The sequence below is a fragment of the Prenolepis imparis genome, unplaced genomic scaffold (assembly GCF_030444845.1).
Source record: "Prenolepis imparis isolate NDT839.2.m4 unplaced genomic scaffold, iyPreImpa1.0 SCAF_10, whole genome shotgun sequence".
Classification (NCBI taxonomy): Eukaryota; Metazoa; Arthropoda; class Insecta; order Hymenoptera; family Formicidae; genus Prenolepis; species Prenolepis imparis.
In genome coordinates this window covers 12,921,331-12,945,005 of record NW_028141168.1, presented here as the reverse complement: position 1 = coordinate 12,945,005, position 23,675 = coordinate 12,921,331, and the positions used below count along the sequence as shown (strand labels likewise).

At 29.8% G+C, this 23,675-nt stretch overlaps 7 protein-coding genes and 1 non-coding gene across 14 annotated transcripts; 4 read left to right on the top strand and 4 right to left on the bottom strand.

The window, feature by feature from the left end:
* The first annotated feature begins 31 nt into the window (after positions 1-31).
* On the top strand, positions 32-3,881 carry Ragc-d (Ras-related GTP binding C/D). Of its 5 annotated transcripts, none has more exons than XR_014426201.1 (10): positions 32-101; positions 282-675; positions 961-1,121; positions 1,220-1,626; positions 1,706-1,842; positions 1,937-2,079; positions 2,165-2,313; positions 2,419-2,592; positions 3,253-3,374; positions 3,551-3,878. XR_014426201.1 is itself a non-coding variant. In XM_083047954.1 (9 exons), the coding sequence occupies exons 2-9, from the start codon at positions 673-675 to the stop codon at positions 3,267-3,269; spliced, it is 1,191 nt and encodes a 396-aa protein (XP_082904080.1). In that variant the 5' UTR covers positions 32-101; positions 282-672; the 3' UTR covers positions 3,270-3,881. The 5 variants fall into 5 exon arrangements, 3 of the variants coding, with proteins under 3 accessions (XP_082904080.1, XP_082904078.1, XP_082904079.1); XR_014426200.1 differs by having other exon boundaries at positions 3,253-3,408; XM_083047954.1 differs by having other exon boundaries at positions 3,253-3,881.
* On the bottom strand, positions 3,869-9,057 carry Grip128 (gamma-tubulin complex component 5). Of its 2 annotated transcripts, XM_083047888.1 has the most exons (15): positions 8,863-9,057; positions 8,620-8,743; positions 8,107-8,538; positions 7,772-8,034; positions 7,487-7,658; positions 7,157-7,373; positions 6,789-7,089; positions 6,489-6,682; positions 6,107-6,416; positions 5,800-6,016; positions 5,419-5,710; positions 5,143-5,343; positions 4,896-4,978; positions 4,624-4,783; positions 3,872-4,261 (listed from the first exon to the last, which is right to left on the bottom strand). In XM_083047888.1, the coding sequence occupies exons 2-15, from the start codon at positions 8,689-8,691 to the stop codon at positions 4,215-4,217; spliced, it is 2,961 nt and encodes a 986-aa protein (XP_082904014.1). In that variant the 5' UTR covers positions 8,692-8,743; positions 8,863-9,057; the 3' UTR covers positions 3,872-4,214. The 2 variants fall into 2 exon arrangements, with proteins under 2 accessions (XP_082904013.1, XP_082904014.1); XM_083047887.1 differs by having other exon boundaries at positions 3,869-4,783.
* Positions 9,058-9,238: 181 nt separating this feature from the next.
* On the top strand, positions 9,239-14,133 carry Kap3 (kinesin associated protein 3). The gene is made up of 16 exons (XM_083047903.1): positions 9,239-9,425; positions 9,592-9,709; positions 9,821-9,989; positions 10,059-10,265; positions 10,428-10,564; positions 10,635-11,147; positions 11,285-11,453; positions 11,558-11,658; positions 11,777-11,995; positions 12,076-12,241; positions 12,363-12,488; positions 12,618-12,722; positions 12,843-12,928; positions 13,034-13,220; positions 13,303-13,393; positions 13,489-14,133. Exons 1-16 carry the CDS (start codon positions 9,400-9,402, stop codon positions 13,625-13,627), a joined length of 2,559 nt encoding a protein of 852 aa, XP_082904029.1. The 5' UTR covers positions 9,239-9,399; the 3' UTR covers positions 13,628-14,133.
* A 274-nt stretch (positions 14,134-14,407) lies between these two features.
* Positions 14,408-16,365, bottom strand: LOC145941706 (ribonuclease P protein subunit p40). The gene is made up of 6 exons (XM_083047967.1): positions 16,109-16,365; positions 15,883-16,027; positions 15,510-15,674; positions 15,247-15,369; positions 14,986-15,169; positions 14,408-14,890 (listed from the first exon to the last, which is right to left on the bottom strand). The coding sequence occupies exons 1-6, from the start codon at positions 16,226-16,228 to the stop codon at positions 14,548-14,550; spliced, it is 1,080 nt and encodes a 359-aa protein (XP_082904093.1). The 5' UTR covers positions 16,229-16,365; the 3' UTR covers positions 14,408-14,547.
* Positions 16,366-16,437: 72 nt separating this feature from the next.
* On the top strand, positions 16,438-16,510 carry Trnam-cau (transfer RNA methionine (anticodon CAU)). Its single transcript has one exon. It is a non-coding gene; the product is annotated as a tRNA-Met (tRNA).
* A 248-nt stretch (positions 16,511-16,758) lies between these two features.
* On the bottom strand, positions 16,759-19,124 carry LOC145941696 (RNA-binding protein NOB1). Its single transcript, XM_083047947.1, has 6 exons — positions 18,939-19,124; positions 18,578-18,710; positions 18,103-18,314; positions 17,557-17,998; positions 17,117-17,451; positions 16,759-17,037 (listed from the first exon to the last, which is right to left on the bottom strand). Exons 1-6 carry the CDS (start codon positions 19,008-19,010, stop codon positions 16,777-16,779), a joined length of 1,455 nt encoding a protein of 484 aa, XP_082904073.1. The 5' UTR covers positions 19,011-19,124; the 3' UTR covers positions 16,759-16,776.
* A 215-nt stretch (positions 19,125-19,339) lies between these two features.
* Positions 19,340-20,997, top strand: Fadd (fas-associated death domain protein). The gene is made up of 5 exons (XM_083047979.1): positions 19,340-19,486; positions 19,562-20,028; positions 20,305-20,475; positions 20,583-20,713; positions 20,824-20,997. The coding sequence occupies exons 2-5, from the start codon at positions 19,695-19,697 to the stop codon at positions 20,956-20,958; spliced, it is 771 nt and encodes a 256-aa protein (XP_082904105.1). The 5' UTR covers positions 19,340-19,486; positions 19,562-19,694; the 3' UTR covers positions 20,959-20,997.
* A 482-nt stretch (positions 20,998-21,479) lies between these two features.
* On the bottom strand, positions 21,480-23,365 carry Eif4e4 (eukaryotic translation initiation factor 4E4). 2 transcript variants are annotated; one of them, XM_083047990.1, is made up of 4 exons: positions 23,207-23,365; positions 22,551-22,732; positions 22,136-22,453; positions 21,480-22,044 (listed from the first exon to the last, which is right to left on the bottom strand). In XM_083047990.1, exons 1-4 carry the CDS (start codon positions 23,234-23,236, stop codon positions 21,930-21,932), a joined length of 645 nt encoding a protein of 214 aa, XP_082904116.1. In that variant the 5' UTR covers positions 23,237-23,365; the 3' UTR covers positions 21,480-21,929. The 2 variants fall into 2 exon arrangements, with proteins under 2 accessions (XP_082904116.1, XP_082904115.1); XM_083047989.1 differs by lacking the exon at positions 23,207-23,365 and adding an exon at positions 22,858-23,177.
* Between the last annotated feature and the right edge of the window lie 310 nt (positions 23,366-23,675).

Genomic DNA, 23,675 nt, shown 5'->3' with positions numbered 1-23,675 from the left:
ATGCTGACGCTCGACGCTCATTTTTAGCGTCAAAAGACGTCACGTGACCAAAAATGAGCGTCGAGCGTCAGCATGAAAAGGCACCTTAATAAAACGTCGACGTAATATAAAACAGCATAGAATTATTAAAAAAAAAAAAAAAAAAAAAAAAATATTACGTGTTTATTATATGTAATATTTGACAATTTATTCGTTTTATCAACCAAATTTATTTCTAACAAAGCCACGTGTTAACCTTAAAAATAATCACATGTTTTTTCTTTCCTTCTCGTTTTCGTTAGTTTCGCTACAGTTCGGTGCTCTGATACTTTATGCAACTGTACGAATCGATCTGGATAATCTTTCGAAGGACAAAGATTTGCGATTTCTTGCTTGGAAATTTGAGACAGGACGGACAATTTTTTTTTTCGACGCTATTTCGAAGGGGGGACCAATCAGAACCTCGAGTGATATACCGTGGCTATCAAAGGATTATATATCTCTCATCACACCCCTGCCAAGTATAAACAAAGATATTGTACATATTTCAACTTGGTAATCTAATTGATTTTCCAACAATGTGTAATCACGATTAAATAAATTGTATTGTGAAACTGCGACGTTTTATCAGATTCGCAATTTGTCAGGGGAACAGTCGTAATTTCGGCGCAAAAATTATTTAACCTCACAAACATGGTAAGCAGGTGATATCACTCGAATATTTTTATAAAAAGGAAGAGAGAGATATAAAAAAAATATCACTCTAGTATTCTCCCTCTTTCCTTTTTTTTTTTTATTTACATTTTAATTAATTTGGATTATGCATGCTTGCATCCGCAAATGAATTATAAATTATAGCATTAATATTTCGGGATAACGTTGTCAGATTTCTAAATCACACAATAGAAAATAATCCTCAATACAAATTGTTTATATCTAGACGTTATATACATTTATATATTTTTTCCTTATATTTTATAGGATGACGATGATCATTATCAAAGCGGTTACGATGATCATTATCAAAGTGGTTCTTTTCCCAAAGATTTTGGATATGCACCATTCGATGGAGAAACCGAAGGGTCTATGGATCCACTAGCGGGAGAACAAAAGCCTAGAATACTTTTGATGGGTCTCAGACGGTAAGCTTATATTCTTTGTGACACAAATCAGTATTTCGGTAAATTTATCAAATGATTTATCTTTTGATTTATTTTTCTTTCTTTTTTTCTTTTTTTAGTAGTGGCAAGTCGTCGATACAAAAGGTGGTTTTCCACAAGATGTCACCGAACGAGACGTTATTCTTAGAAAGTACAAATAAAATAATTAAAGACGACATAAGTAACTCAAGCTTCGTACAATTTCAAATATGGGATTTTCCTGGACAAATTGATTTCTTTGACCCTACTTTCGACAGTGATATGATATTTGGTGGTTGCGGAGCATTAGTGTTTGTAATTGATGCACAGGATGATTACATGGAGGCACTTAATAAGCTTCATATAACAGTTACAAAAGCATACAAGGTTAATCAAGCGATCAAGTTTGAAGTTTTTATCCATAAGGTGGATGGATTATCAGATGACTGTAAAATGGAAACACAAAGAGATATACACACTAGAGCCAATGATGATTTAGCAGATGCTGGTAAATGAAAGATTTTATTTATATAGAAATTTTAAAGAAATAAATATTGCTCGTATTTATTTTATGTAATCCTTTTTAGGATGTGATCAGATACACTTGAGTTTTCATTTGACTTCAATATATGATCATAGTATATTTGAAGCATTCAGCAAAGTTGTTCAAAAGTTAATACCACAGCTGCCTACCTTAGAAAATTTACTCAATATACTTATATCGGTATGAGAATTTTTTAAATATTATTATTTATCTTTTTAAGGAATATAATATAGGATATTTTATAATAAAATTTGTTTTTAAAATGTAATTGCAGAATTCTGCAATTGAGAAAGCATTTCTATTTGATGTTGTCTCAAAAATATATATTGCAACAGACAGTTCACCTGTTGATATGCAAAGTTATGAACTATGTTGTGATATGATTGATGTTGTTATTGATGTTTCTTGCATATATGGGTAAACACAATTTTATTTAATTTTCATATACATATATTCATATCTATTTAACATTTTCTCTTTATATTTATGTTTTATGTCTCAGATTAAGAGAGGATTTAGAAGCTGCTGCATTCGACAACCAAAGTTCCAGTTTAATCAAATTAAATAATGGTACAATCTTGTACTTGCGTGAAGTGAATAAATTTTTAGCTTTGGTCTGCATCTTGCGAGAGGATAATTTTGATAGACAAGGTGAAAATAATTATTGTAATATTTGTGCATAAGAAAACGAATTTTTTTGCACATGATAATAATATAATAATTTTGTGTTATTATTTTTATTCTTTTATTTCACAGGTGTGATCGATTACAACTTCCTTTGTTTTCGCAAGGCGATACAACAAGTATTCGAATTACGAAACAAAGCGTTAGCTGCGACAAACATAAACAATCACTCCTCCTCTCCTGTTAGTGTGAATGAAACGTCAAATGTTCCCACAGTGTCCCAAACTGGAACTATTGGACAAAACGGTACTGTCGTAATTGCCCAGAGTTAATTCTCATGTGCAATATGTATAGAATGTTACACAAAAATGTAATATAATAGATATTAATATTAATTTTATTATTGCTTATCTAAACATTTTCTCTTTGCAAATATGTTCTATAAATATCACAAAACTATCTTTTTTTTTCTCTAATATGCTTTTTATAATATATTGTTAAATGTGAAATATTTTTTATACAGAAAATTAAAACTTATATAGCCTTATAAGTTATTATAATCGTATTATTTTTAAGATGTAACCAATCCTAATTTACCGATTATAGAGAAATTTTTATAATCAATATTTAAGTAGAAAATTGAATGCATATATGTGTTATTAATTATTGATTTTCTTGTATATATCTCAAAGGAATACAATATATGATAATATATGTTTTAAAAAATCTGTATGTCTATACTTTTTATATATTTTTTAAATTTTATGTGCCACTTTCCGAATACATACACATACTTTAGAATTATATACAGTTTATAATTTCTAAATCTTTCTAAATGTTATATAGTTGTATAAATCTTTTATTAGAACATTATAGAAACTAATAAATGAATAAAGCATTTTGTGTGTTTGTACATATGTGGCTTAAAATTATTAAATACATTTTTTTATCTACATCTATTTTTAGAGTCTTCCTTCCTGTAATGTTACGAATTGGCAACGATATTTTTTATCTCGTCGTGTAAGGCGTAGGACGAGTTTAGAATAACGAATTGTTCCTCGTATTGATACCAGCGCATATAAGAAAAGGTTTGTTCATATTCATTCAAGGACACTTCAACAGGTAACAATGATTCTGAACTAAAACTTCAAAAAATCAATGATATCGCATGCTTTTATTTATAAGATATAAAGTATTCATATCAATAACTTTGTTTTTACCTCATTTGCCAAGCTTTTCCATAAATTAACTTTGGAATTGGCAGGGGAATACCCGACGGTGGTAAACTCTGGTGCGCAATTTCCGTCAATAAGGTTCGACTAAGGTCAGTGAGAAGTTTAGTGAATCTATCGCTATTCTCAAAAGGTTTATTATCAGTACAGACTGTAGATGTTGGCATCAACTTATCTGGAAAGGATTGGGTGGGAAAACAGGATATTTTTCGTGGAAGTTGAAATACATTGGATACTAATTAATATCAATAATTATGCATATACATTTAGGAGAGTGTGCCAGAGACAATTTTTTATTAAAAAATGCGATTTTTATTAAAAAAAATAAATTAACATTTTTTTCTTGGATACATACAAAAACAATTTTATCTTAAATATATTATATGTATAATTGCTGTATTAAAAGTATAATAAAAATCTTTGCGCGCAACAAATTTATATCTAAAGTAACTAGTATAATTAATATTATTTAAAAAAATTTAATATTTATATGTAAGATGTGAAATATATCTGATCTAAGGGAACAACAATCTAGCTAAATATTACATGTACAATCACATGTATTATTAAGTTGTATAAGACAATAATTGATGTATATGAAATGAAATTAATATCATTGTTAATCCCAAACTCGAAAAATCACACTGGTAATGTTGGTTAAATCGGTATGAGAATCGATATTCTATTAATGCAAGATTAAGCACATGGCATACTGCAATTAAAAGCTGAACTTAAGCCAGTCACTGTAAATAAAGCAGGAAGAAAATATTAAGTTAAAAATGATGTTAATTATCATGCAACAATGATTGTTCTTTAACATCCTCTTAATTAGTATGCTATTAGTGTATGCTATTTCTTTAAGTATATGATAAAAATATTCGAGATTTGATACATTCAAGTACACATATTTATAATTATAATATCATTAACATATCTCAGTCATTGATAAATTGTTTAAAATAAGCAAGTATCACATTTCTTATCACCAACTTTAATCATCGACCTTTTACGATTTGTTTCAAGAGAATATTTGTAACCAATTAATTGAATTGCGGGCAATTATGTTGAAATACGTCAAGTATCGCTAATAAATTCTGAAACTTACAATAATCTGCATCCTTATGTTGTACTGCATTGTGCAAAGCTAATGCAAGATACGTATGGTACTTTATGTAACTCTGTTCCATCACATCCAATTCTGCAGCAGCTAACAATAATTTTTTGCGTGACCATCTATCTCGTATGTGAATACACATTTCAATCATCTGAAAGAAAATAATTTACTAATGAATAAATTCAAAATAAATACATAGAAAGATAATTTAATATTATATTATGTATTATATATTTATATAATTGTATGATATATATACATACATTATTTATGGTTGTCATTAAATCTTCAAACTCCTCTGTTAATAAGCAATGCTCGTGAACTTTGTTCAAATATTCGTTGTGCACTGCAAAATAGTTGCTTATGTTTGTCAAAATGTTTGTTAAACTATTTAATTTAAAAAAAACATGTATTTCTTGGGCAAACTTGGTATTTTGCATAATTACATAATAAGATATTAAATTGAAAAGATTTTTCTTTCTTATTGTGATAATTGTGTAATCATGTTACCTGATATAATAGTATCAAGACTATCTGTCTGAACAAGAACCTTCTCCAATATAAGACCTAGACTCTGTAATACTTGACCAGATAAATATGTATGTATAGATCCTATTGCATGTAGTAACCAAAATTTCAAACTTTCCAGACGTCTTATGTGAAATTGTTCCAATTTATCCTTTATGCATGGCGACCTAGAATCCTCTAAGTCTGAAAAAATGCAATAAAACGATGTAAACGCTTCGCAGAAGTATTGTACTTTTTATACAAATTGAATTTATTTACCGCAAAATCTCAAATTATTTAACGCCCATAGAGCCCATTTCAATTTTAGTTGAAATCTAAATATTTCATTATATTTTTCCAAGATTTTCTTGGTCAGCACTATACTTATGGGCCACTCTACTGTGTAATGTAGTATTATGCCATTTACAGCCTGTAATACTTGACGAGTATTGATATTGCTTTGAACTGTGATGGACCAACGCGAGCTTGTATCTGGCCAATACTGAGAAAATATTTCTTCAAGAATACATGATAAAAAATATGAATTAGCCCACATTTGATTATTTTCGATCTGTAGAATAAATATTTGTGTTATGTAACAGTCGAGCATTTATTACTATGTGTACTATTATTATATATTTTTCTCTTTTTTTACTTTACCTCGTAAAATAAGACTTGATAGAATTTATTCATAACGTGTCCAGCTTCCATCATATAAACGAATCTCAATAACTTCAAATGCGCTTGTAGTTTATATTCTTCAACCATGATATTTCTTACTAATTTGCTAGCACTATTATAATGTAAGATTAAAATCTCAGACAATGTATTCTCCAAAATATTTTTCAATGGTAAGATATATTTGATCTTTCGTAGCCTATATGAGAAAACACATATTATTTATTATCCCAAACACGTAAATTATCGATATATATATTCATGAATAACTTTATGTATATAAATATACTTTTTATATAAATCATATATTTGTTCTTGATTTGCTTTGGGGACGCGGGTATCATGGATATAAGCATCCACTGTATCATTTTTGTATAATTCACATGGCATATAGTCTTCCATAGCTTTCATGAAAAATGGATTGTGTAAGATTGATAACTGTTCCATTATATTTCTTTCAATCTTGGTATCATATTCTTGCAATGATATTTCATCAATTTGTAGTACACTTGCATCCGTCTCTTCGATTGCCGGGCTGTATTTAGAAATTTCTGATAATAATCTATTTTGCAGTTCAATATTTAATGAAATTCTTGCATCTGCAATAAATTGCAATAAGATATAAGTTTACAATATAAAAAAATGATATTAAAAGAAGATATCATACAGACCATTATTTTCATTGTCCAGCTTCCATATATCAGTAATTCGATCTAAAGAGACAAGTAACTCAATACTGTGACCCATATGTTGCACCTTTTGCAATAAAAATTGCATAATTGGATCTGTCCAACAAATGTCAGACAATCGAACTGTAAATTTTTCATTTTGTTCAGCATTTTCCATTAATGTCGTTTCTGGAATTCTGATATATATAACAATATATTAGCTGTCATATAAGTAAAAAATTATATGTATGATAAATCATTATCAAAACTTGAGTTTTAATTATCTAGCCTCTCACAATTTACCTTACAATTATAAATTCATCTCTCCAGTCTTCTAATCGTCCCTCGCTTAACCAAGTATCAATTATATTAAGATAAACTGTAAGACTACATAGGTATAAATTTGTACAAATATCTGTCCTTTCACGACTATGAGAATTTTGCATTTCATAATATAGAGACGATAATAATCGGGACGCACATTTCCAATTAGGATTAATTTTCCAATCAGTTATAACTCTATGATGTACATCATGAAGTATCTTTATAGTATTGAAATATTTTCTCAAACTAGCCGATAAAGATAAAAACGTATTACAATTTTCTAAAATATAAATAAATGTTTAATAATGAGCTTATACAAGCAAACGAATTAATCATGTAAAACTTACCTTGCTTTAAAACATCTTTTTCTACATTAATTAGTTTACTCTTAAATTCATACAAGTGTCGTCCAAGTGCAGCATTATATGCTTCATAAGTCAAAGGAGGACTCCAAAGTTCAGATTCTTGATTATAAGTTGGTTGCAAGTCAGCTCCAAATCTTTCAATATCATGTATCATTGAAAAGCATTCACAGAATGGTGATAGAATACTCTTAAAAGTAGTCTAGAAATAACATTCAAGTAATATAGTAGGCTATCTGCATATGCATGATTTTCTACATAAAAGATAATACAAAAAGAATGATAAAATATCTTAGGAAAAAAATATACACATACAGTTGTTAAACTTGGTATTGATATGTCAGAACGTATCGAGAATTTTGATTCACTTTCCTGTTGAAATACTACCATCGACGTTTGAACATAAAACATCCATAATAATTCTCTGCATACTTGATATTCACTGAGAGTAGTTATTTTGTATAAAGCTGATAAGCTTGTTTCATGCCTATAAAATACACACATACATATATATATATATCACAAAAATATATATATATATATATCACAATATATATATATATATATATATATATTCGAGATTAAGAGACAGATATTTACCAAATATCACATATATTAGCATCACAAGATCGTTTAACAACAGGATACTTTTGGCATTGTAAATTATTCCACCAATCAGTCTGAACATTTGATGAGAGCCATTTTCTAGATTCAAGATTTTGCACTAATGCTAAGGAGAATTTATCTGCTGCATCAGGAATTTCTGAAGACCGTGCAACATCCAATTGTACATTGGATATTTGTGTAGGCAAAGAAATATCATTTTCATCAGTCCCTTCTTCTTCCGTTAAATCAGACCAATCCTGTGTAAATGTACATATTACACAAATGTTCACATTAGTTTTAAAATATGTTCTTTGTATACAAATACTTACACTTTCGCTATCATCGCTCTTATAATCACAAAAGAAATTATCTTGGCCTTCTTTTAAATACTGTACCCAATCTATTTCTTCTGTAATACTATCTTCCTTTCCAGGAGCTGCATTAAAATTGTACTCACCACGTGTGAGTTTTAAGCTATCTAAATTAGACTTGTGAGTTTCAGTGGATAAATCCAACAAGAATGTTAACAAATACCACTGTAGATCGTACTGCGGATGCTGCTCAAAATCAAAACTTGATAAAAAGGAATCGATTAGTTCTTGAAATTTTTTAGCAACTTCAAATTTTCCATGGATTGAAAATTTAGTGGCTACTGCATTTATAGCTTCTTTAGTCGCGTGACCATTGATGGACAGGAAGCGATGATGTTTAATATTTGACAAACAAAATCGTTCACATATCCGAAATCCTTCTTCATCTTCCTAAATGCAGAAAAGTACAAATTTTATAGATTATATTTTGAATTCACATTATACATGATTAATCCAAGTATAGATATGTACCTCAAATGATGTGAGCGCTGTTATAAGCTGTTTTAAGTCGTTATGAATATCATTCAGTATTCGAGTACTCATCTCTACTTCGCACCAAAGTCCTCAAGCAGGTACAAATATAAATCAACGTGTACTAAAAGAGAAAATAAATCAATTTTAACACGTACAATATTATATACTGAAATAATACGCTTATAATAAAAAATATTTCATATTTTTTCAAATATTTAATTTGTATTTCCAATTCCTTACAAGGTAAATGACGTGTTTTCTTCAGAAATCCAAGCGTGATAAAGAAACGCATGGTATTAGTGTTTTAAAATTTAACATTTAATTTGTATTTAAAAAAGAATTATTATTGAATTATTATTATTATTATTATTATTATTGAATTGTCAAAATGTTTGTCGACATTTGAATCGTTTCAAGAACGTAGGGTTATGGTGGCGTTCGATGTTTCATGTTTACCAATTTGTTGATCGAATAACCAATAGAAGAATTCACTTTCTAGGGATTTTTTTTCATCTTTTTCTGTCGACTCTATGTAAACGGAACTTTAAGTACTTGATAATTCCATGCACAAGCATATCTACATGATTCTAGATAGTCTATGATTGTAATGATTCTACTCCGATATATGTACATATATCTGATGGGTTTTTCTCCATGGAGATGAAATAATTGCAGATAAATTGACAAGGAAGAATTCGCGTATGCGCAAAGTATAAATATATAAACAATATATTCCACTTTAAAGAATCCGATAAGATAGCGAGTAAAACGATAAAAATGGATGAAGCTAAATTTCTAAAAAGGTGAGGTATCACCGGTTTTTGCATCTGTCAAATATACATATGATTTTGCGTATGCGCTGTGATACGTTTAAAATGTTTAGTTTATGAGTTTTATAGAAATCTCATGTCTTACGAATACAAAAATATAAATGTAGTACATTTATATATTTCTTATATTTATATTTAGAAAAGTAAGATCTGGAACATTAGATGTCCACCCAACAGAAAAAGCTTTGGTAGTAAATTATGACGTTGAGGCACTGATATTAGGAGAACTGGGAGATCCCATGCTTGGCGATCGCAAGGTATGATTCTCCTTTATATAAAAGAAAGAAAATAATTGTTACAATGTTTTGTATAGCTATTGTAGCATAGACATAAGATGTAAGCTATTGTAGCATCATTTTCATGTATAGGAATGCCAAAAGATAATCAGACTAAAAAGCTTGAACGCAGACACAAATGTCTCCCTCCTGGCCAAAGAAGTAATGGAAAAGTGTTCATTGATTCACGAATCCAAACTACGCGAGGTTGAACAATTAATTTATTATTTACAAAATCGTCGGACCAACGATACCACTACAAGTAATATAACATAATCTTTATGCTTATATAGTATTGTAAAAATTGATTTAATTTTTAAAACTTCTATAGGTAGTGACAATAATTCTCACCCACCAAGGCCAGCATCAACAAATTCAATGATTACAGAAAATAGTGAAGTTGAACGTGCAGTTATTAGTAATGTTGACAGTTATATTGAATTATTATATGAGGAAATACCTGGCAAGATTAAAGGTTCATCATTAATTTTACAATTAGCACGGATTCCTGATAATCTTTTGGAATTGACAAAAAATGGTAAAATTTTTGTATATATTATATATATATTTTTTTTATAAATAATTTTATGAATTATAGACACAATATGCAAAATTGTGATAAATAGTATATATTGCCATGAAAAATGTTTCATTAATTGTGTCAATAATTGTAATGGGATGTTTTTTTTCTTTGATATAGAATCATTATTAAGTGCATTAGCTCGAGTTCTAAGAGAAGATTGGCGGCGCAGCATAGAACTATCTACAAATATCATCTATATTTTCTTTTGCTTTTCAACATACAGCCAATTTCATAATATTGTGCTCGAATACAGAGTAAGAATACACTTGAAATATATTAGAAAATCTAATATTTTAATGTAAACACACATTTCTTTTTTTGTAGATTGGTTCTCTTTGTATGGATATAATTGACTTTGAATTACATCGCTACGATCAGTGGAAGGAGGATATGGAAAAACGTCGGAAGCAGTTTGAAAACACTACTGGTTTAACATTTTTCCCAATGGGAAATAATGACAACTGTGATAGGAAGATTAGGATCATCGACGATATTTGGAATATGGAGGGTCCATTAGATTATGAAGTCAAAAGACGATCTGCGGATGTATCCATAACTGTATCTGAGAGCGACATTAAAAAGTTAAAAGAAGAACTTGAAAAAAGTCGCAAAAAATTTAAGAGTTTAACTAAGAAACAAGAACAACTGCTGCGAGTTGGATTTTATCTACTTTTAAACATTGCTGAGAATGCTATGGAAGTTGAAAGAAAGATGCGTAAAAAGAATGTTATCGGAATGTTGATTAAAACATTAGACAGAACTAATACTGATTTACTGATATTGGTTGTCACATTTTTGAAGAAATTATCTATCTTTCGCGAAAACAAAGATCTTATGGTACTTGAAACTTTACTTAAAACTTTATACTTAAAACTTTAAATATTTCATATAAATATAGCGTTCATAATTTGTAATATATGTAAATAATATATAGATATACATATATAGATATACATATTTATATATATTTACAGGCAGAAGAAAATATTATAGACAAATTACCAAGACTTTTACAAAATAATAATCCTGATCTTGTATTGAGCACTTTAAAACTATTATTTAATCTTTCTTTCGACATTAAACTGAGAGCGAGAATGATTAGAGTTGGTATGTTACCAAAATGGATAAAATTGCTTAGTCAAGGTAGGAATTGTGTTTATAAAAATTCGAAAATAATTATTCTTTACATAAAAATTCTAAATTTTTTATATATAAAATTTTACACAATAATATTGTTATGCTTATAGCTGATGTAAAAAGTAAGAGCACAATTCTGGGACTGCTCTATCATGCCAGTATGGATGACAAAGTAAAATCAATGTTTACAAATACGGATTGCATTCCTATGGTATATATGCAATAAATCTATAAAATTTATATATATATATAAATTTAAGAAACTCTTAAAAAGGGTTTCCCTATCATTTTATATATAACATATATATATATATATATAATTTGTTTAGATAATAAATATGATATTAAATTGCGACGACGAACACATAAGATCTGAAATAATAGCACTGGGTATAAATTTAGCTATTAACAATAAGAATGCGCAACTGATGGTGGAAAATAACCGTTTGCAAGGTCTTATAAAAATTGCATTCAGAAATCAAGATTCTCATGTAATGAAGATGATTAGAAATATTTCTCAACATGATTCGACAAAAGAAAATTTTGTCGTGAGTTGAAGCTTTAACATTAAGATTATATAATACAACAGTATCATGTTTTAATTCGATATTTATTCATATCTATTTAGGAATTTGTGGGTGATTTTGCTATGGCTTTAACTCAGTCTGATTCTCAAGATTTTGTATTAGAAGTAATTGGTGTATTAGGCAATTTAGAATTGCCTGATTTGGATTATTCTCAAGTCATTCAACGTTGTAATCTTATACCATGGATTCGCAATAATTTAGTCCCAGGTATAACTTTTCTCCCTTTCTCTCTTTTTGTCTCATCTCATTAGATTTTTTCGTGCTTGATATCAAAATAGAATTGAAATGCATTGAAACATATTTCAGTTTATTTTATTTATATTTGCAGGTAAGACACAAGACGATTTAGTTCTCGAGGTTGTCATATTTTTGGGTACTGCGGCTTGTGATGAAGATTGTGCTCGTTTGTTGTGTAAGGCTGATATACTTCTCTCTCTCATCGAGCTTTTGAAAGGTATGTATTCAAGTGGATGCATACATATAAAGATATATGTGAATTTATACAAAGATATATATGAATTCAATATACAAATATTTATTTAAAAAAAGAAAGGCACTATATCTTTGTCATATAAAATTACAGCTAAGCAAGAAGACGATGAAATGGTTTTGCAAATCATTTATGTTTTTTATCAAATTGCAAAACACGATTCAACACGAGATTATTTGATTCGCGAGACTGGTAATGGTAATAATCAATTTCCTTAATTATTGAGCCTTGTTAAAGATCTGAAGAGTAAAACAATATCTTGTTAATATTTTTAAACAATCTCTGTATGAATATAAAAGATTGTGATTGCATTTGCAGAAGCTCCTGGATATTTAATCGATTTAATGCATGATAAAAATCCTGCAATCAGAAAAGTCTGTGATACATGTTTAGATATCATTGCTGTAAGTAACTTAGAGAGAAATATCTTTTATGCAATTTTCTTTCCTTATTTTTATAAATTTGTAAACAGCATCTTAAATAATAAATGTCAATTTTTTTAATTCTAGATGTGCGACAAGAATTGGGCGGCGCGCATAAAAGTGGAAAAGTTTCGGTCGCACAATCAGCAATGGCTGGAAATGGTTGAATCAATAGGATCAGATTCGACCAATCATTTGTTACCAGATGACGATGATAGTCTATCTTCGTTTATCAGTGGTGACCTATTAAAACATACTATACTATTTCCCTCTGGTAATACCTATTTTCTTTCTTTTCATGAAATTATATCATTGTTTATCACATATTCTTACAATAGACTGCCGTGTTTGTATAGGTAATGCAGCATCATTTAATACGGATGATGGATTTTCAATTATGAAAAATTCATCGGAATCGTCTGAAAATCCTAGTCGGCCTGTCAGTAGGTATGCGAATATATTTGATATCTTGGTGCAACCATTAATTCAGATGTAATTGTAACACTGCATGATGGAAATTAATTATATTAATTATATTATAGGTATCGAGATCTCGATGACATTGGCGAACTCGTGGCTCGTTCTAAATCTCGCATGTCCATTGGTTCAGGTATAGAAGATTTATATTACAATTCTAGAATGAAATTCAATGATACAGATAGTTCTCACGTATTAATATAAACATTAATCCCAATGTTCTGATGTAGATATATGACTTAACTTTTCAAAGATACTTAGGACATTTTACATTATCTGAACATCACATATGTTTGATGTAAAAAGACAAAAAAAAAAAGAAAAAGAAATGTTTGCTATACTATTTACAAAAATATGCCTGCTCGAACCAAAGATTTTATTATATACATATATGATAGACTGCTTTGATCTCATAGTCAAATATTTTTTTTTTTTTTAGTATTTTTTATTTATTTTGTTTTATATATATTTATTTATAAGCGTCGAAGCGCTTTATATTAATGCATAGTATACTATTATGTTGCAATAATTAATAGTATGTTAAGTCTATATATTCGGATGTCTTTTATCTTGTGATAGGATCTTAAACAGTCGGAATAGTATAATATATGTGATTAAATGTAAAATTAGCATTTACAATCATTTTAATCTCGTGTAGTATTTATATATTGTTAATATAAAGACAAGTGGTGTATGAAAATATCGAATGTTTTAGAGTAAAATAATGGGATTATTTCATTTTTATTTATTCATTACATATGATAAATTATGCAATAATTTTTATATAGATACATATATAATTTCATATATATATAATCAGATAAATACTGATTATGTTTGTCTTTTGTCATTTTTCATTACACCTCTTGTCTCTTTGTGTTATTAATTTATCGTATTTATTAATATATAAAATAGTATTTTATTATATATTATAATAAAAATGCATGACTTGTAGCTATTAATTCTATCTTCTTCGTGATAAAATAAATTACGATACGAATTTCAGAGTTTGTCAGTTAGCAATTTATTTTAAAAAATAATCTCCTTTTAATCCACATAATGTTCTCTTCTCTTATTAAAATTATCAAATATAAATTATTCATTTCATTTAAAATTTTCCAAATTTACTGACATGTTCTGAGTTTATTATTAGAGCTGAGACTTTTCCGTATAATGGATTCACCTGTAGGTCGAAATATGATAGTATAACTGTTGTCTCCATCAGTGAAAAACGCATGTTCTTTTAAATCCCAACTGGTAGGGCTGTCTGCAAATCCTTGTACATCTAAACTAACCCATGGTAAAGTCTTTCGTGATAACATATATTCTTTCAATGCATTATACATCTCGTGCATCTTTTTTCGTGTAAAGAATCCAGTCCATTGTAAATACTGCACTTGTCCAATATCTATAGAAGGTGAAGGACATTCATATGTGTTTACATAACTATCCATTTCTCCATTAGAGCTAAAAATATAGTAGCTTTTATTATTATATTTCTTTAACATTCTCCTATTAATCATGGATGAAGAAGTATTATTTTAAAGTACAAATTAACATACAAATCACCACCAATGCTAAAGACTCCAAGCCATTCAAAAAATTTATCCAAATTATATCCTTCTTGAAGAGTGGGTATTGTTATTGAATATTTAGTCTTTTGAAAAAATGTTTGACGACAGAGATAAACATTATAATTGCGTGTGTAGAACCATTTTGCTATCGATGATGGACATAAATCAGTTCCTGAAATATTTAAATAATAAAGTTAGAAAAGATATATGTATGAAATATTATAAGAGGAAGGACGAAAATATACATACTTGGTGGATCCCATGATACTATAACTTCAAAACTCTGTTTGAGTCGTTCTAATGCTATTCGAGTTCTTTCGTAGTTCTTCTTACCAGGAACAAAATTTTCATCTTTCAGATTAATTTTTACCACTGATAATGCATATGTATTTTCGCCGAGAAAAAAAATGTTCAAATATATAAAACATGTACATAAAATGTATGTAGATTACAGAATAGAATGCCATGTAATTTTAAGATTTAATTCATTGCTATTTTTCTCTTACACTTACCATAACGTGTATGAGGTTTACGATCAAAGAAAGATGCTTTTCCTTCTAAACCAAGTGCTTGATAATCTTCAGTTATCAAAGAAAGTAACAAGTATCCAGTTGGAGTTACACAAATAGAATTTTGCAAATCTATTTTATTTTCTATTGTCAGAAGGCTGACCTCTCCTGAAATATGAAATGTAGATATCAGTAAAAGTATAAATCTAGAATTAAAGAAATAATTTTTTAATTCAATGTCAAAAGAAGAAAAAATTATTATTCTTTAAAAATGAGTATGTGCTTTATTTCAAAATATCACAACAATATTATATTTGTAATTATAAAACGCAATTGTAATAAAAAGAGAAAATCAATAACAGATATATGTGCTCACCTTTCTTAACAAAAGCTTCAATAAATTCTCCATTTATGAGATCACAGACACGCAGCCCATTTATCCGATAATAATCCGTGTCCTCCGACAGACAATTCCTTAGAGTGTCAGGAACAGTGACGGTGTCAGGAAGTACCACAGATATCTAAACAATATAGAAAACATGAATCAACCTTAATTGAAACTTAAAAGTTGCATTTTATAAAACAAAGATTTACAAGCTTACCGAATGATTGAAATAATGAGTGTTCATCACTGCAGGTATGTCTGCTTTTGTAAAATTTTTCCTATCCACGGATATATAATGTCGCGGTGGTTTAAAATCCCATGTCTCTGGGCACAACATGTTGACACAATGCTAATATTATTATAACGTGATTTTTCTTCTTTTAGCAAAAAGAAAATCCCATAGATCTAGATTCTTCTGGGTATTCCAAGTTGGACACATGGTGTATAGACATTTTAATCGGTTCATCTAACCTTACCCGATTTAACCTGTTTTGCTACTTCTAGTAGTCTACTAATATTCGCAAACTTACATTAAGTGGCACAAGAGCCTCGGTAGCGCAGTAGGCAGCGCGTAAGTCTCATAATCTTAAGGTCGTGAGTTCGATCCTCACCCGGGGCATATTTTTTTTAAATTTTTGTACCATTTGTGAAAAAACAAATAAGAACTGCTAACAATAAATATATATCATAGTATCTATATTTGCATATGTTGTATATTGTATATAATATAAATTATATGCAATTGATATTAACTATATTTTATATATTACGAACACAGAGCTGGAAATGAGAAAAGAGATTTATAAATAAAAAAAAATTTATTTTTCTCTCTTATAGTAAAGTATCTAAATAAAGTAGTGAAATTAATTTAATAATTAATCATTTTTATTTTCGCCTCTTCCTGGACTCATTAGGATTTCTTTTCATCCAGTATTTAACAGCACCGTCCGGTCTTATGCCCAACATAGCCGACTTGGAATTTATATCACGCATGACGAATGGAGAATATCCAGCTATGTAATCATCATCGAGTGGATTGTTTTTGATGCGCGCCAATCGTGACGTATGTTGCTGTGGCATTGGTTGATCCTCGCACAAAATGGGATTGTTTGCATGTTTTCCACCTTTTGGCATTGGTAATGGGAACTAAAAAAATTTCGTCAATTTTAGTTTTTATTGTGTGTAATTAAATCGTAAGGATTAGTTAGGAATTGATACAACATACCCTCTTTCCTTTTGCTGAGAGAGGTTTCCGAAAATTTATATGCATTTGTTGTTTTCCGTTCTCATCTAACGTGACTTCTACCTTCTTCAGTGTCTTATTACCACAATATGGACAGAAGATTTTTGTCATGATGCTAGTGGTCTTAAAACAGGCATAACATCTAAATATGAATGTTCGCATCTGTTTGATCACTCTGCCATCTAATGCAACTACATTCAGTCCCATTTGCATAAGTACATTCTGCATTGCAAAATCCATTGTTAAGCACGCGACAGTAGCACTCTTCTCCTCGAGAATCTCCGAAACCATTTTCTTTTTTACGTCGGCAATGTTTCCTTGTGAAAAAAATTAATTTTTAATTATTAATATTCACAAATATATAAGAGATTTTTACACTTATATATTCTGATCAGATTTAATTGATTTAATTTTAGGTTTACCTGGTGTGATCCAACCACTGTCATCATCATCGTCATCGTCATCCTCGATTGATTCTACATCACTGTCTTCATCTTCGGATATTGTGTTAACTGGAGCAAGAATTTCATCGACAGCGTGTTCACCCTCACCATCAACTTCTAAATCTGTCGGATTGCATTTCAATTCAGCAAATTTCTCAGTTAAGTCTTCTGTTTTATTATCTTCAATATCTGATTCTGCGGTTTCATAATCTGATTCTAATTCATCTGATGATCCATCAGATGCACACAGAACAGATGATTGCTCTTGCTTTTCTATATCATTCACTGTGTCATTTACTGCTGATTTTTCTGTGATCTCTATGTGTGTGGAGTTTTCTTTTGTTTCATCTGTTCTTTCCACATTATTTAAGGAAGTCTCTTTATTATCTGCATTATTATCCGCATCTAATTCTGTTTCTTCCTAAATAAAAAAAATATATATTAATAGAGAAAATTGTCACATTATATATATGTGTTGTGTGTGTGTGTATACATGAATTTATGTATGTATAGAAAATATCTTACTGTTTTCTTTGGCATATAAAAACCAATTGGTAGTTTAAGATCATCTCCACATGGTTTATCTTCCGTAGACGCAATGGTCCTTATTGTTGGAGCATCTTTCAAATGTGCTGTCCCAACTTTTTCTTTTTCTAACTGATAAGTAAGGGCAATTACTTTGATGTCTGTAGCAGACAAACTGGTATAATCACCACTTTTCTTAGAAAATTCAGTCACTGCAAATATATTAAAAATATGTTAATGTCAGAGTGACCATATAGAAATATAGCTATATATATATTAGTATAAATATGATACAATACAAAACATTATCAAATTTGCTGTTACATGTATCATTAGTGAAACATACTAATTTTATTTCTCATGCCAGCAGTAAGTTTTTAAATTTGAAAGAATATTCAAAACGAAAAAAATAATTGAATACAGTATATTCTTAACACAGTACACATGATGAATGCCATTAATAAACTTTAATTACCAAATTTAATGTTTTCATTGAAAGCCTCTTGAACTTTCAAGTCGTACGGTAATACAACCAGTCTTCGTAATTGCCTTTTGCTCGTGATTTCAACGACGACTGCTTGTTCCGTTAAAATATTGACTCCGATGTCCTAAAATAATATTTTTGAGTATTTTTAATATTTCTGTTAATCCTGTTAAAATCGCTATAAGGTTAGAACATATTTTCATATATTAAATAAAAACTATAATTTAAATAAAATTACATCGATTTAATATATATTTTATATACATAACCTCACAATTAAAATAATGTTCGCATTCATTTAGATTTACACATATATATATATATATATATGTTTATTTTATTTAATAAATACCTGCAAAGCAGCATTCCTTATAAAGGCACTTGTATCAACAATTAAATATTGTATTTTATTTTTATTATCCATGATAGATCTTTCAGCACGCGTTCTTCTGATTCAAAGTGGGAAAAAGTGACTATTTAAAGATCTGCTCTTTTCAGCCGAACTGGCTGCACTAATTCAGAGTTTATCTCTTTCCTTCTAATGTGGAGTGAAAAAGATAAACTCTGAATTGGTGCAACCAGTTCAGTTGAAAAGAACAAACCTCAGGTTTGTTCTTTATTGCTGAACTTTCTGCACTAGTGTACACTAGTTCATGCTAACGTCACGTGACCAAAAATAAAGATACCAATTCGTCAATTTTGGTCACGTGACGTCTTTTGACGCTAAAAATGAGCGTCGAGCGTCAGCATGAAAAGGCACCTTTAATGTTGGCAACATTCAACATGCGACCAATGAATTGTCAACAGTTGTCAAATAAGCTGTAAAATGTGATATAATATTTATACATATATATAAAATAATGTTTATAAAAGTTTTAGAATGAAAAAGACATATTAAATGTAAGTATTTAGATGACATTAGTGCATTTACATTACACTCGAAGATATCTTTTCCATTTAAAGATGCTCTTTTAGGTTACAATCTCCTGTTTATGGACATATATATGTCCATGTATTACTTGCGTAAGCACATACACGGGTATTCCCGTATCAATCTGGATGAAGAGTTTGATTTTTTACGTCGTAAAGGATTTTCCTATCTGATGGCATGATGATGCTCGAGAGATACAGTCTACTTCGTCAAGAGTTTCTCAATATAGCTAAGTCATTTATTGACAGCAATGTCTTGGACGAACTGAAACAAAATTTCGCACGCGATATCGATTCGAAACGTAAATTAAGCAAGGTAACGGATCTGCAAACATTAATAAGACTGCTAGAGAAACGGAATATTATTAGTTATGACAAAATAGAACCATTGCAATACATATCAAAGAAATTTGTTGGCGATTCAAGATTGGAAAATAGTCTGCATGATTATGAAAATTGGTTGGAGACTGTGCCGCAGTTACATTTGTATAATATGTATCAAAGTGATGAAGGTGAATGTTTTTTTAATGATATTTATGTGCTCATGATTCATTTTATTAGACATATGTATAGCATGACAAAGCAGTTTTAGTGCATTGTATAATGTTGCAAAATTAATTTGTTTAAAAATCCCTTAATTATAATTTGTTAGGAGAATGTCTAATATAGAACAAAAATTTGAGGATTGTTTTAAAAGTAGTATGTTGTATCGGGTGATATAAGTTTTTACTTATTTTAAATAAATTACATGATATGATGTTAAGTTAACAATTTTTATTCTGTTACAGTTTCAATATCATCAACAATCTCAGAGTCCACATCTAATTCTAACTTATCTCAATATTTATCAGCAATAGAAAGATCAGCTGAGTCACTCAGTCAAATTACACAACCATTACATTGTTGTCTTGAGCAGGAAGAAAGAAACAATAATAAAAGAAAATTGCTACAACAAACAGGTTTGAACATCTTGTTTTCTTTTTTTTTGCATGTACACATATATATATATATATATATATATATATATATATAAAATATATAATATATATATTTCTTCTTTTTCAAGTGATATTGCAACTCAAAGACAGACTGGGTCGATCCTGGAGAGATGTAGCTAGACATTTAGATATTAGAGAATGTGAAATTGATGCTGTACAAAGCAAATATCCTTACGATTTGAAGGAACAAAGTTATCAAGTAAGATTATGTATATATTTATATCAATATATACATGTATAACTACATGTTTAAAACAAAAACAAATTACATTTGAAATTATGATATTAAAATATGATTTTTGTTCCAAGATTTTGCAAATTTATATATCGCAATTCGACACCGAGCGATGGGCGATAAATTTAATACGTGCTTTGGAAAAAGGAAGACGTAGAGATCTTATGGAACTTGTAGAAGAATTAGTATTGAAAAATACGAATATATGATGTATAGAAAATTTTTTCATACATTTCTGTGTCCATAGAGTTTGCTTTTTTCCCTGACTTTATGTCTTAATCTACTAAACTTAATATATTTTCATAGATACATAGCATACGTGTAAAATAAAGAATTCAATTTAATCATAAAGAAGTTTTTTAGATGATACAAATATGTATATATTTATATAATTAATGAAAAAATGTTAACTGACATAGTATGTAACTTATTATTTTAAGATATTTCTGGACATTGTATTTAATGTTTTAGTGTATAAAGAAAGGAGAGACGTATTTAATATATGTACACAGTTTGTGTGATGTATAGATCTTGCCTTACTGAATATCAACTTCAAGTATTGTTTCAAATAATCAAGGAAAAAAAAAAAGATAAAATAATGATTTTGATATTTTACTAGAGATAGATTTGAATAAATCAGATATCCGCCAGGCGAGAGTTAATAAAATGTATATCAGAAAAATATTACAAATTACAAGAATTTATTTGCTGAAAGATAAAGTTGCGTGAATCACATCTAAGCATATAATTTTATTATGACCACATACATTATCGGTCATGAAAAAATACAGCAGCCTGCGCGTATCTCCTTAAACTAAATCTAAATTACACACACTGTGTACATCTTTATAAAACTAAATGTATATTATTTTCTCTATCTTCAATTCAATTTCAATTTACTTTAGTTACTTGAATCCAAAATATATTTATTAATTTTCACTTAATCTTTGTCATTATATGGAAACATGGCTACAACAATGATATAACATGCTTTTAATAACAAAGTTTAATGTTTTGTAGTATAATGCAAAGAGATATTTCCACTCATAATTATATTATTAATATTTCATCCAGCAATTCTTGAAACAATTATATTAATTAATAATAATTCATCTAGCAATTTTGGAAATTAATATCTTAATGAACAACTTAAGGGTGATATAATAAATTTGGCAATATTTTAAAGTGTATATGTATTTTTTGTTTGACTGCCAGCTTTGATCATAGTATCTTTATGCACTTGATATCCCATAGTCGTTTTAGATGTAATCCTCAATCTTTCCTTCAGTTTGCGACTGAAATAAAAATAATATACAAGATAATACATTGACAAGATCTTAATAATTCGTTAATAGTTACATAAAAAATATCAATTTAAACATGTACCCAATTTCCATAACACTATCCGCGCAATCTGCATTTGATGTCCAGATACCAAGTTTGTCTCCCTTTGGCCTCACATTTACTACAGCTCCGCATACATCATCAGAGTATTCGTTGAAGGCTTCCCCAATCATACAAAGCAAAATTTCTAACCAAAAATTATCTAGATCTGTGGTTCTTTGTTTCTTATCTAGATTTATTAACCACCGTCCGCCACATTTATTCTGATCGTCTTCCCACATAGGCCGAATTCCTTGCTTAAACATACTATAGTCACAGCCCTGTCTTAATTCAGAGGCTGTCTTTATGTGGTTGTACAAGCTGCGCATGAAAAGAAATTTGCCTTTGTTGATTCACAATACATATATAATATACTGACATATCTTTTATATGCGACAAAAGAGAAAGAGAGATGCACCTCCAAAAATCCTCCGCTGTATCAAAACTAGTTATCTCTCGTTGACTCTCTTCCCATGTCTTATTCCTGTCGGGCTCGTAATACCATAGGGTCCAAGTGTTTTGCAACGGATGCTTGATCAAGTATTCGGGCGGGAACTCACCGGTATTTGTTACTTCGGTGTTTTGCTTGCGATCGATTTCCTAGAAGAGAACAAAAAAAATGTTTTAGAAAATATTATAATATTATTATTATATCGAGAGATCGTAGAGATTCGCGTTTATGTCGACCTTATGACCTGTACGTTAATCTATACAATCGCTATTACCGTGCGCATTTCTTTTCCTCTTTCTCTCCCTCTTTCGTTCTCTCTCAATTCTCGCATAGATTTCCGGCAATTACGCGATTATTTATAGAATATAAAACCGCTGAGGGGCGAACACTTTTACGAAGCGTTACAGCTTTTGCGGCTCTAGGATACTTATTTCTACATAAGGAATATTCGGTAACGTGGGAAAGAGGGGAGAAGGACGCGGAGGGAAGAAGGATATGGAAAGCTCCGGAAGAGAGAGAGTATCCTGCTCGTCTTGTGTGCGCGAAATCGGAGGATCGTTCTCTCGTCGATAAATCTACGAATTATCCGGACCCCTCGATCCTTACGTTCGCGCTGTAAATACCTCGATTTCCTCGGAAATACTCGTAGCCATGTCACTCCAATATGCACGCACGCTCTGTGAAAGCCGCGAACCGCCAGCAGGCGCATCTGTGTGTGATTTCGCAATATTCTCTCTCTCTCGCTCCTCTGCGGTCTATTCGATGCCCGACTCTGTTCGCACCGTCCCTTCAGCGGAAGAAAAAGGACAGCTGTTCCACTTTCTCCGCGATGCGGACGAGCCTTTAGGACTATCGCAAGTCTGTCGAACGTCGATTGGCTGTCGCCTAGGGAATTCCTAGGGTTTCTTGCGATATCAGCCAATCATATTCGACGAGGCTTGTCACGTGACGAATGTAGTGGCATCGGTGTGTTCTTTGAAATGCGATACGGCTGTGTAACTTCAATATTTCATTTCGGATGTTGCAAAGGAAGAAAGACGAAAGAGGAAAAATTCGAGCAAAGCACAATAGGTGTAATTATAAAACAAAGGT

Coding starts and splice junctions, on each gene's coding strand:
- Ragc-d (XM_083047952.1), top strand. Junction 1,122..1,219: donor CTTTTGATGGGTCTCAGACG/GTAAGCTTATAT, acceptor TTCTTTTTTTAG/TAGTGGCAAGTCGTCGATAC. Junction 2,314..2,418: donor GGATAATTTTGATAGACAAG/GTGAAAATAATT, acceptor TTTATTTCACAG/GTGTGATCGATTACAACTTC.
- Grip128 (XM_083047887.1), bottom strand. CDS start 8,691: ATGAGTACTCGAATACTGAATGATATTCATAACGACTTAAAACAGCTT. Junction 8,539..8,619: donor CAGCGCTCACATCATTTGAG/GTACATATCTAT, acceptor TTCTGCATTTAG/GAAGATGAAGAAGGATTTCG. Junction 4,979..5,142: donor TCTTGATACTATTATATCAG/GTAACATGATTA, acceptor ACTATTTTGCAG/TGCACAACGAATATTTGAAC.
- Kap3 (XM_083047903.1), top strand. CDS start 9,400: ATGGATGAAGCTAAATTTCTAAAAAG. Junction 12,489..12,617: donor TCTCATCGAGCTTTTGAAAG/GTATGTATTCAA, acceptor ATAAAATTACAG/CTAAGCAAGAAGACGATGAA. Junction 13,394..13,488: donor CCTAGTCGGCCTGTCAGTAG/GTATGCGAATAT, acceptor ATTATATTATAG/GTATCGAGATCTCGATGACA.
- LOC145941706 (XM_083047967.1), bottom strand. CDS start 16,228: ATGTTGTGCCCAGAGACATGGGATTTTAAACCACCGCGACATTATATA. Junction 15,675..15,882: donor TGAAGCTTTTGTTAAGAAAG/GTGAGCACATAT, acceptor TTCATATTTCAG/GAGAGGTCAGCCTTCTGACA. Junction 15,370..15,509: donor TAAACCTCATACACGTTATG/GTAAGTGTAAGA, acceptor ATGCATTATCAG/TGGTAAAAATTAATCTGAAA.
- LOC145941696 (XM_083047947.1), bottom strand. CDS start 19,010: ATGGATAATAAAAATAAAATACAATATTTAATTGTTGATACAAGTGCC. Junction 18,711..18,938: donor TAAGGAATGCTGCTTTGCAG/GTATTTATTAAA, acceptor ATATTATTTTAG/GACATCGGAGTCAATATTTT. Junction 18,315..18,577: donor CAATGAAAACATTAAATTTG/GTAATTAAAGTT, acceptor ATATATTTGCAG/TGACTGAATTTTCTAAGAAA.
- Fadd (XM_083047979.1), top strand. CDS start 19,695: ATGATGATGCTCGAGAGATACAGTCTACTTCGTCAAGAGTTTCTCAAT. Junction 20,476..20,582: donor AAAATTGCTACAACAAACAG/GTTTGAACATCT, acceptor TTCTTTTTCAAG/TGATATTGCAACTCAAAGAC. Junction 20,714..20,823: donor TGAAGGAACAAAGTTATCAA/GTAAGATTATGT, acceptor TTTTGTTCCAAG/ATTTTGCAAATTTATATATC.
- Eif4e4 (XM_083047989.1), bottom strand. CDS start 22,914: ATGCGAGAATTGAGAGAGAACGAAAGAGGGAGAGAAAGAGGAAAAGAA. Junction 22,733..22,857: donor GAGGAAAAGAAATGCGCACG/GTAATAGCGATT, acceptor GTTCTCTTCTAG/GAAATCGATCGCAAGCAAAA. Junction 22,045..22,135: donor GATAGTGTTATGGAAATTGG/GTACATGTTTAA, acceptor TTTTTATTTCAG/TCGCAAACTGAAGGAAAGAT.